Here is a 12973-nt window from a genome sequence, read left to right as displayed (position 1 = left end):
AAATTTTGTGAAACAAGACACAAAATTAAAAAAATGAGAGAAAAATGACAAAAATTAGGCACAAAATGACAAAAATGAGACACAACCGAGACAAAAATGTTCTAAAACGAGACACAAAATGGCAAAAACGAGACACAAAATGACAAAACCGACACAAAATGGCAAAAACAAGCCACAATAAATTCTGAAATTCCACAATAAATGATTTGAAAATTATTTGCAAAGGAGCAAATTGTCGGCTAGTTGTTTACAGATACATATGGCACGGTGAAACATCTTTCTGGCAGAGTGAGAAACTGGAATGTACGAGGTAAAATATCTATCCAAAATTTAATATCAGGTGATTTTTGAGGGGAAAGTAATGGAAAACAATGAATTAAGAGAGATTTCTATAAAAACCCGGTTAGCAGCTGATGGTTTTTGTCCACTGAAGAACCACATTAAAGCGTCTGAAGTGAACATGGCGGTTTGTTGTGCAGCTCTCGGTGATGTAACGCTGCTGCAAACCTTCGACCTCTTGTTCCCAGATCAGTTTTACTGCAGATACTGATGCTGAGCGTCACGTCCACACATTCTCCGTAAAACACACGATCACACAAAGGTTCAAGACCCACCTGGAGTCGCTGTCGGTAGCGTTCGCCGTCACCGCTGCCTCCCAGCCGTTTCCCTCCGCTGGCCTTTCCTCTGTCCGACTCTTCAAACCTCCCAAAGGACAAATTATTACGCAACAGAGCAGAAAGAAGAGAAACCATCCCCTGACCTCGGTGTCGTCTTATGAAAGCATCTGAGGTTTAACGCTAAGAGAGCATCAGCTGGCAACAAAAACACAGAAACAGGAAGTTTTACATGTGAATCAGTGTTCTGGTTCCACGCTGTCGTCGTGGATTATGGATGAATTTAGGTGCTGTGAAGTTAACTCGCTGTTTGTTTCTTGTTTGTCTGCAGAGTCCTCACATGGAGCTGAGCAAATACCAAACGCTGCCGATGAAACTGAGTAAAAAGAGCGAACTGAGGGCGGAAATGAACGGAGACGGAGAATATTTATCTCCCGTCCAGCTTTCTCCGGTCCGAAGCCACGACCAGGACTACAGCCTGAGTGAGTTTTATGCTATAAAATCCAATATTTACCTCAGAGGGCTTGTCATGGAATCATTGGAACATTAATCTTTGTCACAAGAACAATGAAGCATTTTAGTTCTTTTATAGAGTTATTAAAGGTGTTTTGGGTCAAAAACATGCAAACATCAGCTTAAATGATCAGTTCGGGTGAAGACAACGCCGTTTTAATCAAACCGTCGTAGTTTCGTGGCCTCTGAACTTCTTGTGAGTCTTTACAGTCGACTACAGCTGCTGACTCCTCTGAAGCTTTGTCACTAAAAGTAATCATGAATTTTGGTTCTTTCATAGATCAGACTAAATCTTCTGGGTCATAAATATACTTAAAGCAGCTTAAATTGAGTTTTGTTGATGTAGAACGTTGTGTAGTTCGATTTTCTTCCTTTCATCTCCTTTTCGTATAGTTTCTTCTCCTGAGTGATAAGATTTTCAGACCGTTTTTGGTCACACAGTTTACTTTTGATCCCAGAATTTGTTTTATTGTATAATGTGGAGCTCCTCAGACTTTCCCACTGCAGCGTTTGAGTCTAATGAGTGGATCTAATGGTTCTATTTAAACCGGGTCAGAGTCAGCAGCTGTAGTCGATCAGGAGAAGTTAAGAGGCCATGAAAGTTAGAAAATTTGATTAAAACGGCTTTCTACATCATCAAACTGATCATTTAAGTTGCTGTATGTATATTTATGACCCAGCAGAGGTCTTTAACCGCAAGAACCCCCAAGCTACCGTCAAGCACGGCGGTGGCAGTATCATAATAATACTGCCACCTCCATGCAGTGCTATATTAATAAACAAACACATTTCTTGCAGTTCGTAGGGTTATCACACTAAACCCACTAATGCAGTAACTTGTGAATGTTGATTAACTGTCGACTAACTTTGCGCCACCTGCTTCCTTCTCTTTGCTCTTTTTCTTCTTTTTTTCTGCTTTTCTTTTCCCCCGTTTGGCTTCAGTTCGCTGCAGGAGTGCCAGCGCTCCGGCTTTAGGTATCACACTCAGAAACACTGAAAAACCACACTAATGTTCTCATTTTAAAGTCGCACAAACGGAGAATAAGAGCAGATCGTGGCAGTAAAGCCTGAGAGGGGAGCTCCGTCCGGGTGTTTTCAGGATCAGGCAGCTTTAAGGCCGGATTATTAGGACTCCCTTCTGACTCAGGGAGCTGTCGGAGATAATACTCGGCTCTCCGGCATCAGCGTTTAGCGACGCTAACGCACCGGAAGCTAATAGGCAGATATACGCTCCTACAGAGATTAGAGCAGCAGAGGATTCAGAGGAGGTTTGGTGAAGACGTTCAGAGTAAACAGGATGCAGCTCAACGTCCGTAAACAGCAGGAAAATGAAAAGGTCGAACACTTCAAACACTCAAGACGAAAAATGTAGTGAAGTTTGTAGCATCACCTCCTCAAAACAAGAGAGATTCTGGTTTTAAAGCTGAACATCAGGGCAAGAGTTGTATCAAAATGCTATGAAATCAAACAAATATGCAAAAAAGTTCCCCCCCGACCTCCTCAAAATCAGCACAACATCAAAATTATCCAAAATGACAAAAAAATAGTTTAAAATGGCACAAAATTTTTCAAAAAGGACTCCAAGATTATTCAGAATGCTTAAAAAAATGATGCAAATTGACTGAAAACTTGTTCAGAATTAGTTAAATGTGTTCTAAATGACACAAAAATGGCTCAAAATGACTTATATTGACTGACAATTTGTTCAGAATGACATAATGATTCAAAACGACCCAAAAATGTATCCAAGATTCTTCAGGGATTGTCCAAAATGACCAGAATGACTTCAGTTTGTTCTAAATGACACAAAAATTATCCAAAATGTCTCAAAAATGGTGTAAAATGTCTTAAAAGTGCTCCAATATGACTTCAGTCTCCGAGGTATGACACAACTTGACGTAAATTGACAGAAAATGTCTTCAGAATGACATAAAAATGATCCAAAATGACTCACGAAAAGATCCAGATTGACTGAAAATTTGTAGAATGATGCAAAATTGGTCCCAAATGACTCAAAAACACCAGAAATTGGCTGAAAATTTGTTCAAAATGACCTGAAAATGATCCAAAATGACTAAAAAAAAAAAAGATTCAAATTGACTGAAAACTTGCAGAATGTGCCCAAGATGACCAGCATGCAGTTTGTTCCAATGACACAAAAATGGCTGAACATGGTCCAGTGTGACTTCAGTTTCTTAAGAATGACATGAAAATTGTCCAAATTACAAAAAAATGTGCAAAATGCTTTAAAATACTTAAATTGACAGAGAATTTATTCAGAATGACATGAAAATGATCCAAAATGACTCAAAAAAAGATCCTGATTGACAGAAAACTCGGGGAATGATGCAAAATTATTCCAGGATGGTTTAAACATCGCTGAAATTACTCAATAGTGGTCCCAGATGACTTGGAAATTATCCAAAATTACCAAAAATGTGTCCATAATTCCATAGAAATTATCCTCAAGAACTGAAAATTAATCCAATGTCAAATAAAAATGTGTCCAAGATGAGCAACGTAACAAAACAGAGTCAACATTTGTCTACAACTACAGAAGAAGACGGACTCAGTGGTTAGATTTGGATTCATTAAATCTACTGAAGAATCTTCTGGTTCTGAGGAGGTTCTGGAGGAACTGATGGATTTCTCACAGACTGACTCCAAACAAAGACTGAATCAGAATAATTCTAGCTTCCTGGAAACCATCACATCAGTTTCCTGCTCTAATCTACAAGCGGCTCTGACTAATTGCTGGATTTCTTCTGTTTCCATTAAATGCTTCAGGATCTCCTGGAAAACACGACCTGTATGGAGTCGGTGGGTAAAAACTTCTACTGCGTACTTCTGGTGGAAGTACTTCGAGTGTTACTCAGTTGAGAGATTAAATATGTTCCTTACATCTTTAATATTTAGTATCGAGGCTCATCTTTGGTTCTTATTCATCGTTTAGAGGAAAAACCGGATCAGATTCAGGAGATTTTCAGTGTTTTGTTTTTTTGTCTCAAACTCATTTTGGTTTCTTCTGGCCGTAGTTTTACGTGTCTTTGAGGTTGTTTATATTCATTTATAGTATTTTTGTGTATCTGTGCAGTTAGTTTCTGTCTTTTTGTAGTAATTTTACAGCTTTGTAGTTGTTTTGCTGTTTTTTTTAAAGTTGCTTTTGCTATAGTTTTGTGTCTTGTTCCAGTTTTCCGTGTGTCTTTGTGGTTGTTTCACAGTTGTTTGATATTTCTGTGAATCTTTACAGTCATTTTTCATTTCTTAGCTTCTTTTTGCAGGAGTTCTGTCTCATTGTAGTCAATCTGTTTCTTTTTTCTTTGTGTATATTTCAGTGCATGTTTGCAGCCATTCTGTCTGTTTTTCATTGTTCTGTGTGTCTTTGGTGTTTGGCTTCTTTTTGAAAATGTTTTGTGGCCATTTTGCATCTTTGTACCATTGTTTTGTGTTTCTTTGTGGAAGTTGAGATTTTTTTCTCAGGTTTTGTGAATATTTTTTAAATTCCATTTATGTGGTTGTTTTATGTCCTTTTGAAGTTTTTAATATCTCCTTGTGTTTACACTTTTAAGCAGTATTTTGTGCATCTTTGTAGTCATTTTTTCACTTCTTTTTGCAGTAGTTGTGTCTCTTTGTAGTCATTGTGTGTCTTTACAACTTTCTTTGGTCGATTTTTGAGTCATTCTGAGATTTTAGTAATTTCTGACAATTTTTGTTCAATTCTGAACAAATTCTCTGCAATTTTAGACAAATTTTGAATCATTTTTTAATCATTGTGGTCAAATTTTATGTCATGCTGCAAAATTTTCTGTCATTTTTTTTAACGATTTTTAGTTCTTTCTGAACACATTTAAGTCATTTTGGACAATTTTTGAAAAACTTTGGACAAACGTTTTCTGTAATTTGTGTAATTCCAAACAAATTAGCAGTAATTTCAGATCTTGACTGTTTGGTGCACTTTGAGGAAACTTTGGAGGATCTTTAAGAAGCAGTTTAATGTTAAAAATCATTAATAACTTCTAAATGTTCTTGAACTGGAGGCGGATGGTTCTCCTGTGTTCTGGTCCACTTCTCTTCAGTCATTCTTGTGTTTTTTTTGGGACTCTCAGGACAGTCAGAGAAGCCGGAGGAGTCGGTTCTGTCGGATCAGTCTCCAGTGTCCTCCGGAGTGGATTCTGGACAGCAGAGTCCGGTTTCTCCAGAGAACAGGAAAACCCACCGAGGCATCAAGAAGCTCTGGGGGAAGTAAGTCCAGAAGATCTGCAGAAATCATCTCAGACTGAATCCTTCCTGAAACTCTGACTGTTTCCTCAGGATCCGTCGCAGTCAGTCCGGCAGTCCGGTCCAGGTCCACGATGCCGACATGGGAGACTTCAAGAGAGGAGGCTTCAGAGCTACAGCTGGACCTCGACTGGCCCGGTCCGGGAGAACACGGTACCGGAACACGCTAAAACACCGGACAGAACTTTACCTCAACCACCAAACATGGAGACCAACGATGTTCTGATGTTCTCCTGTTCTCCTGTTTCAGGGATCTGAAGACGCCGTTCTCCAAGTGGAGTTCCGAGCAGGTCTGTGATTGGCTGGAGGACGTCGGGCTGGGTCAGTACGGGATTCTGGGTCGACAGTGGATCAGCACCGGACAGACGCTGCTGTCGGCGAGTCCTCAAGACTTGGAGAAGGTAAACTTCTGATATATGTTTGGGAAACCAACCAGAACCTCCTCAGAACATCTGGTTCTTCATCTCCAGTAACTTCATCAATGATCAGAGTTTTACCTTCATATTTCCAGAGTTTCAGGTCTTTGAAGTCCATAGATGAGAGCATCCCCTGGAGGAAGTTCTAGAGTCGACCTACCAACAACTCTAGAACTTTCTCCAGGGGACGTTCTCCTTTCTTGCATCCTGTCTTTAAGTTTAGTCTTTAGTTTCGGCTCTTTTTGGAGTGATTTTGTGTCTTTTTGTGGTTATTTTGCATGTTTCTTGTGCCAAATTTGAATTTTTGTCACAATTTCACCTGTTTTGTGGTTGTTTTGTGGGTTGGTCTTTTTTGTGGTTATCCTGGGCATTTTTCCTGGCATATTTGAATCTTACATGGTAGTTTAGGATCTTTTTGAGGTGATTTTCCAGCTTTTTTTAAGCTATTTTAGTTGCAATGTTTTCCCCAGAACTCAGATGTGTTTCTCCTCCTAAATGTCATGGTTTATCTGCTGGACTGATGAAGTTCTGAGGCTCAGAAATGATGGAAAAAGTCCATTAAAAAGTGATAAATCTGGACCCTCCTCTATGGACTTCAAGGACCTGGAAGTCTGGGAATATTCCCAGTCTGAAGGTAGAACTCTGATACTTTAGATGAAGAACCAGATGTTCTGAGGAGGTTCTGGTGGAGGTTTGCCAGATTTCTTAGATTTTCTGTGGGATGTTTCAGATAAATCAGGTTTTCTGAACCGTTTCTACCTGATGGCTTCACCTCCACCAGCTGCTCTTCCCTCCGTTCTTCTTGTCTAATCGATGATTCTTTCCGTCCGTCTCCTCGGCTTTTAGTTTCGCTTGTCGCTGCCGATCCGTCGCCTCTTTAGTTTCGCCTTCAGTCTGTCGCTTTGTTCACCTCAAACCTCCCTGAACCTCCGAGTCTCTGCCATCAGGGTGATTTAATCAGATGATCCAGTCCCTCCTCAGGGGAACCGGACCGGACCGGACCAGGATGAGCTGTTTCTGTGTTTGTGTGTCTACAGGAGCTGGCGATGAAGAATCCTCTCCACAGGAAGAAGCTGCAGCTGAGCATCAAGACGTTCAGCAGCAAACATCCAGAGAAGTCTTCAGAACTGGACTACATCTGGGTGACTCGTACGTACCGAGACAGAACCAGAACCCGATCCTGTTCTGAAGGTCCTTCAGGTCCAAACGCTGCTGTTGTGTGTTTCAGGTTGGCTCGACGACATCGGCCTCCCTCAGTACAAAGACCAGTTCAACGAAGGCCGAGTGGACGGACACATGCTGCAGTACCTGACCGTGGTGAGCTGATCCGGTGATGCCGAGGTTTTAGGGTTTTTAGAGAGGGTTCAGGACCAAATCAGAAGCAACAAGATCAGAAAAACTGAGACTGAAATGGTCATTTTGTTGTATTATTCTTCGGAGCAGTCTTTTTTGGAGTGGTTTAGTTCCTTTAACATCTCAAAATGTATTTTTTTCCTTGTTTAGGGCCATTTTTTGTCCCCATTTCCATTTCCATCCTTTCGTAGCTTTTTGTAGCTGCTAAAATTGCAATTATTTTGTGCGTCTTCATGGTCATTTCACTTTCCTTTGTGGTTGTTTGACGTCTTTTTGTGGTTGACATCTTTGTGCGGTTGTTTTGCTTGTTTTTGTTGTCTTCTGCTTCTCAACATGGTTATTTCATGTCTCTGTGGTTGTTTTGTTTATTTGTAGTATTTTGTGTATCTTTGCATTAGTTCAGATTTTTTTTTGGTCAGTTTTTGTGTCAAGTTATTTTTGCATCTGTCTGTAGTTCCTTCTTAAGTCTCTTTGTAGGAGCCTTGTGTTTTTTTCTGGAGCATCTTTTGGACTTGTTTGGGTTCTGTTTGCAGTTGTTTTGTGTGCTCTGGTGGTCATTCTGTTTCTTCTCTATGGTTGTCTTGTGTCTCTTTGTAATCACTTGGTGTCTTTTTTCAGTTTTTTATGTCTCTTTGTGGTTGTCTAGCTTCTTTTCACAAATATTTTGCTAGTATTTTTGGTCATTTTAAAACCTACAATGTGTTATTGTGTCTTTCTATATTCATTATTTCTCTTCGTCATCGTTCTGAATCTCTTTCGAGTCATTGTGTGTGTCATCTTGTGTCTCTTTGTGATCACTTTCCATCTGTTTCATACCTTTTTGTCTCTATAATCAGCTGTCTTCTTGTTGTAAACTATAACATGCATCAGACCTAAATCAGGGTTATTGCATCATTTAAAGCCTTTTCTGCATTAAGTTCCTGAGGATTTAAAGTGCTGAAACATCTCCTCGGTGTTCTCTCCACATCAGAACGACTTGTTGTTCCTCAAAGTGACCAGCCAGCTGCATCACCTCAGCATCAAATGTGCCATCCACGTCCTGCACGTCAACAAGTTCAACCCCAACTGTCTGAAACGAAGACCTGGAAACGAGGTACTGCTCACCGTTTTTATTCTCCTGTCATCGTTCCTAAACTTACGATGCTTGGTATCTCCAAACTTTAGATCATGTTTTACATCTGACAACAAATAACTGCAATATTACAATGTTAAGCTACAGAACCACACATCATGCGTGATTAGTTCACGGACAAGTTTTTAGAAGAACTACACTCTAGTCGCTAAAGCCATCAGCTTGTGCAGCTTTACTCTGCTCCCAGTGCTCCTGCAACACTAGTAACCTCAGTGGAAATGCCATTTTGTACCTTTAAAAACCAAAACCACACCAAGTTTAAAGTTGCTGCTAAAGTGGTCCCTTTGTGCAGCTTCGCTCTGCTCCCAGTGCTCCTGCAGCACTCAGAGGAACCAGTTCAAGGACCGCTGTAAAGCTGAAAATCTGGTGATTCCTTCCTGTTTGTTTTTGTAATTTTGCTTTACCTGCTGGCAGGTTTGAAAAGGATGTAAATGTTTTTTATACAATCACAACAGCAAGCAGGAGGAACTGCCAGGTATTCAGCTTTACAACGGTCTTTGAACTAATCACACATGATGTGTGGTTCTGTAGGTTAAAGCTGTGATAAATGCCACAGAAAGTAGAAGAACACAGGAGTTGTTTTTAGTATTTAGAGTACGTTGTGTTTGTGTGTTTCAGAACCAGTTCAGTCCCAGTGAGGTGGTCCAGTGGTCCAACCACAGAGTCATGGAGTGGCTGAGGTCCGTGGATCTGGCAGAATACGCTCCCAACCTGAGGGGCAGCGGCGTCCACGGAGGCCTGATAGTGAGTTCATGTCAGCACGGAGTTTATGGAACCAAAAAAAAGACATTATTCTGGCTTTGTGTGTCTCATTTGTGTTGTTTTGTTTAATTTTTGCCATGTCTCATTTTGTGTTGTCGTTGTTTTGTGTCTCATGTTGTGTCGCTCTTGTCATTTCATGTCTCATTTTTGTCTCATTTATATTATTTTGTCTCTCATATATGTAATTTTGTGTCTCGTTTGTGACATTTTGTCTCATTTTTACGATGTCTCATTTTTGCCATGCGTGTCATTTTGTGTACAGTTTGTCATTTTTGTGCCAGTTTGTGTCTTGTTTTATCATATTGTGTCGCTCGTCATTTCATGTCTCATTTTTGCCGCTTTGTCTCATTTGTGTCATTTTGCCTCAGTTTTCCCAGTGCTGTCTCATTTTTGTCTTGTTTGTGTCATGTCTTGTTTTTGCCAACTTGTCTCATTTTGGCCATTTTGTGTCTCATTTTGTGCCATGTATGGTTTGTGCTCTGCCAGATGCTGGAGCCTCGGTTTAACTCAGAGACGCTGGCGATGCTGCTGAACATCTCGCCTCAGAAAACGCTGCTGAGACGCCACCTGAACACCAACTTCAACAGTCTGGTGGGAGTTCAGGCTCAGCAGGAGAAGAGGGAGTACATGGAGGCGGCGGGATACACCCCCCTCAGCATCACTGCCAAAGTCAAGGTAGGAAAACAGGAGAAAATAGATCCATTATGTAATAAATAATGCTGCTTTATGGGAGCACACGCTCGGTTAACCTTCATGTGGGATAGAAAGCACCTTAATCCGTGGTGAGGCCTCGGTGCGTCGGCTCGGTTTAATCTCTGGGAGCAGAGTAAAGCCGGACCGCTTTGCTCCTCCTCACTGCTTTAAGACTCAGCCTCATCTCTAAGTCCTTCTGCTGAAGAAAAAAACTGAAGAATAATCCACCAGAAGAAACACAATTCAAACTCACAGCTGACCCATTTATGACCCGGGACACTCACATCTTAAATTTCTTAAGAAACTCCGCCAACATTTATGGTTTTGTAATTTAAGCTGCTATGCAAAGTAGACTGTGGATCTAAAAAACAGAAAAAGGTTTGTTTATGAGCATTTGTGGATTTCCTGCCTGAGGGCAGCAGCCACCGAGTGATAAAGTGCTCTGTGATATTATCAAAGTGGCTTTTGTCAGCAAGAGGAAGCTTAAAGGAAACATTTATAGAAGCAGCCGCCTGGTTTCACTTCTGCAGCAAAGGCAGAGGAAATGCTCGAATGTGTTGAGAGCAGGCAATCATTGTCATGTACACCTCACAGCGTGGGTGTTACTGCAGGGTGAAAGGCTATTTACTCTACTTTCATCTCTGTTTTGTTCCCAAATATGAAGTACAATCAAAAAATTTTGCCTCTAAAAATTAAAATGCGTACTAGATTTAAAGTTAGCCGATAAAGTGATCACTATGTGCAGTTTTGCTCTGCTCCCAGTGCTCATGCAAGACTTACAACATTCCCTGGAAGTCCTATTTTGTACCTTTAAAAATCTAAAATTGTACTAGATTTAAAGTTAGCCGCTAAAGCAGTCCCTTTGTGCAATTTTAATCTGCTCCCAGAGCTCCTCCAACACTTGTAACCTTGATGAAAGTCGTGTTCCTTTAAAAATCTAAAACTACACTATATTTAAAGTTAGCCACTAAAATAGTCATCTTGTGCAACTTTTCTCTGCTCCTAGTGCTCCTGCAGCACTTGTAACCTCAGTGGAAGTCCTGTTTTATACGTTTAAAAATCAAAAATTGTACCAGATTTAAAGTTAGCCACTAAAATGCCTTCCTTGTGCAGCCTTACTCTGCTCCCAGTGCTCTTGTAACACTTTTTAACCTCCCTGGAAATCTTGTTTTTTACCTTTAAAAATGAAAACCACACCAGATTTAAAATTAGCTGCTAAAGTAGTCACTTTGTATAGCTTTACTCTGCTACCGGTGCTCCTGCAACACTTGTAACTTTGATGGAAGTCCTGGTTTGTACCTTTAAAAAACAAAAACTGTACCTTATTTAAGTTAGCCTCTAAAGTAGTCCCCTTGTCCAGCTTTGCTCTGCTCCCTGAACTTATGCAACACTTGTAACCTCAATAGAAGCCCTGTTTTGTACCATTAAATAAGGTGCAATTTTTGATTTTTAAAGGTACAGAACAGGCCTGCCAGGGTGGTTACAAGTGTGGGATGAGCTCTTGGAGCAGAGTAAAGCTGCACAAGTGAGGCACTTTAGCAACTAACTTTGAATCCAGTTAGTTCGTTAGATTTCTTAAGTTGTAGCGCCCCCTGGAAGTCGTATTTTGTTGTCCTTGCTCTAAGTTGAACGTATTTCACAGGTAGACAGCTAGCTAACAGCATGTCGTCCTCAAAAACCTAAAAACTTTTCTTTGATTTAATGGAGAATCAACCTAAACTGTTTTGACACAATTGAGGAGATTCAGTTCACATTGCAGAAGACTGTTGACATGCTAACAGAACGGGACTTCCAGGGAGTATTATTCCCTCCAAACATCACATCTGTACATGATATTTTATAGGATGAAGAGCGATTAAAAGGTTCTGAGACATATGTACTAAAATCAGAAACCATAGCTAATTAAATTTGTCCACTAAAGCGGTCCTCTTGTGCAGCTTCACTCTGCTCCCAGTGCTCCTGCAACACATATTCAACCCATAAACAACACTGTGTTAAAATACTTTTTATCTCTTGTTTCCTGCAGCCAAAGAAGTTGGGTTTCTCCAACCTGACCCACCTGAGGCGGCGCCGTCCAGACGAATCCACGGATTACGTTTGTCCCATCGAGTCGTCGTCGCCTCAGTCGGCGCTGAACGGCGTACAGATGCGACCTTACGCCGGCTTCAGGGGCCTCAGCCCGATTCTGGACCGAGAGCCGGACCGGTCCAGGGACCAGGTGGGGCTCCAGGACGGCAGGGCTGACCCGTCTCCATGACGACGGCAACGACATGGACTGTGATGTCGCTTTCCGTCAGCCAATCAGCCGTCTCCGCTACTGCTTCCTCTGCTTGCAGCCCATAATACCTCAGACCCTCCCCACCCCTCTAAACCCTCCCGACCCGGTGCCTTAACTCAGAGACGCCCGATAAACCCGCCATGCTGCAGGGCGACCGACTCCACAATCACTTGAAGTTTTCCAGTCCGATGCCTGAACCAACTAACCCGACCTCCAGCCTGTGCCATGACCCGACCCACCTCCAGAACCTCCTGTCCAGTATTACTCCTCTGTTCTAACAGCCACATGGTTTTATATACACCGATAAGCATCAGCATTCTGACCACTGACAGGTGAAGTGAACAGCATTGATCATCCTGGTTCTATGGGGGTGTTCTGCTGCAAAACGTTGGATTTTGGCGTCCATATTGATGACACTTAGACATCCAAATAAACGTCCCTGAACAAACACACTCCTCCATGCAAATGGGTTTTCTGAATGTCCCTGGCCTACCCCCACAGGAAAATGCACCCCGCCACTTCACAAAAACATCAATCAGGAACATCATGAGGAACATGACAGTTGCCCAGGATGTTGATTTGACCTCCAAACCTGCTAGACTCCATTCTGATCAAGCTTCAACAGGATGCAGTGGAACACGTTTGATTCCCAGAGGAACCACTGCAACCCAGAGTACCCAAAGATCCACTGGTCCAGACCCCATTGGACGCCCTGAGAAGTCCTCTGGTCCAGGCTCAATGGTTCAGAACATTTTTGAGGGACCTCCATGGCGTTAGGCAGGTGGTCAGAATGTTGTGCCTGATCGGTGTGTATCAGCATCTTTAACTCCTAATTTTCTAACAGTTTGAATTCAGGTCTGAGATGAACTTGTGCAATATTTGCATAACATTATGGAGGGTTATTTTATTTAATATTTATGTCACTGCAATCATA

At 41.5% G+C, this 12973-nt stretch overlaps 1 protein-coding gene across 1 annotated transcript in view; it reads left to right on the top strand.

The window, feature by feature from the left end:
* Positions 1-12973, top strand: part of ppfibp2b (PPFIA binding protein 2b) — a 108545-nt gene that overhangs the window by 84702 nt on the left and 10870 nt on the right. Inside the window, 12 exon segments of the mRNA XM_051952775.1 lie at positions 946-1096; positions 2070-2102; positions 3915-3947; positions 5234-5369; positions 5439-5558; positions 5656-5806; positions 6859-6970; positions 7050-7138; positions 8145-8267; positions 8925-9050; positions 9555-9743; positions 11788-11979. Of these exon segments, the coding sequence (XP_051808735.1) occupies positions 946-1096; positions 2070-2102; positions 3915-3947; positions 5234-5369; positions 5439-5558; positions 5656-5806; positions 6859-6970; positions 7050-7138; positions 8145-8267; positions 8925-9050; positions 9555-9743; positions 11788-11979 (1455 nt within the window).

Source organism: Acanthochromis polyacanthus, chromosome 8 (assembly GCF_021347895.1).
Source record: "Acanthochromis polyacanthus isolate Apoly-LR-REF ecotype Palm Island chromosome 8, KAUST_Apoly_ChrSc, whole genome shotgun sequence".
In the NCBI taxonomy this organism is placed as follows: domain Eukaryota; kingdom Metazoa; phylum Chordata; class Actinopteri; family Pomacentridae; genus Acanthochromis; species Acanthochromis polyacanthus.
Note: the sequence above shows the minus strand (reverse complement) of the source record. Positions and strands in the feature narration are given on the sequence as shown.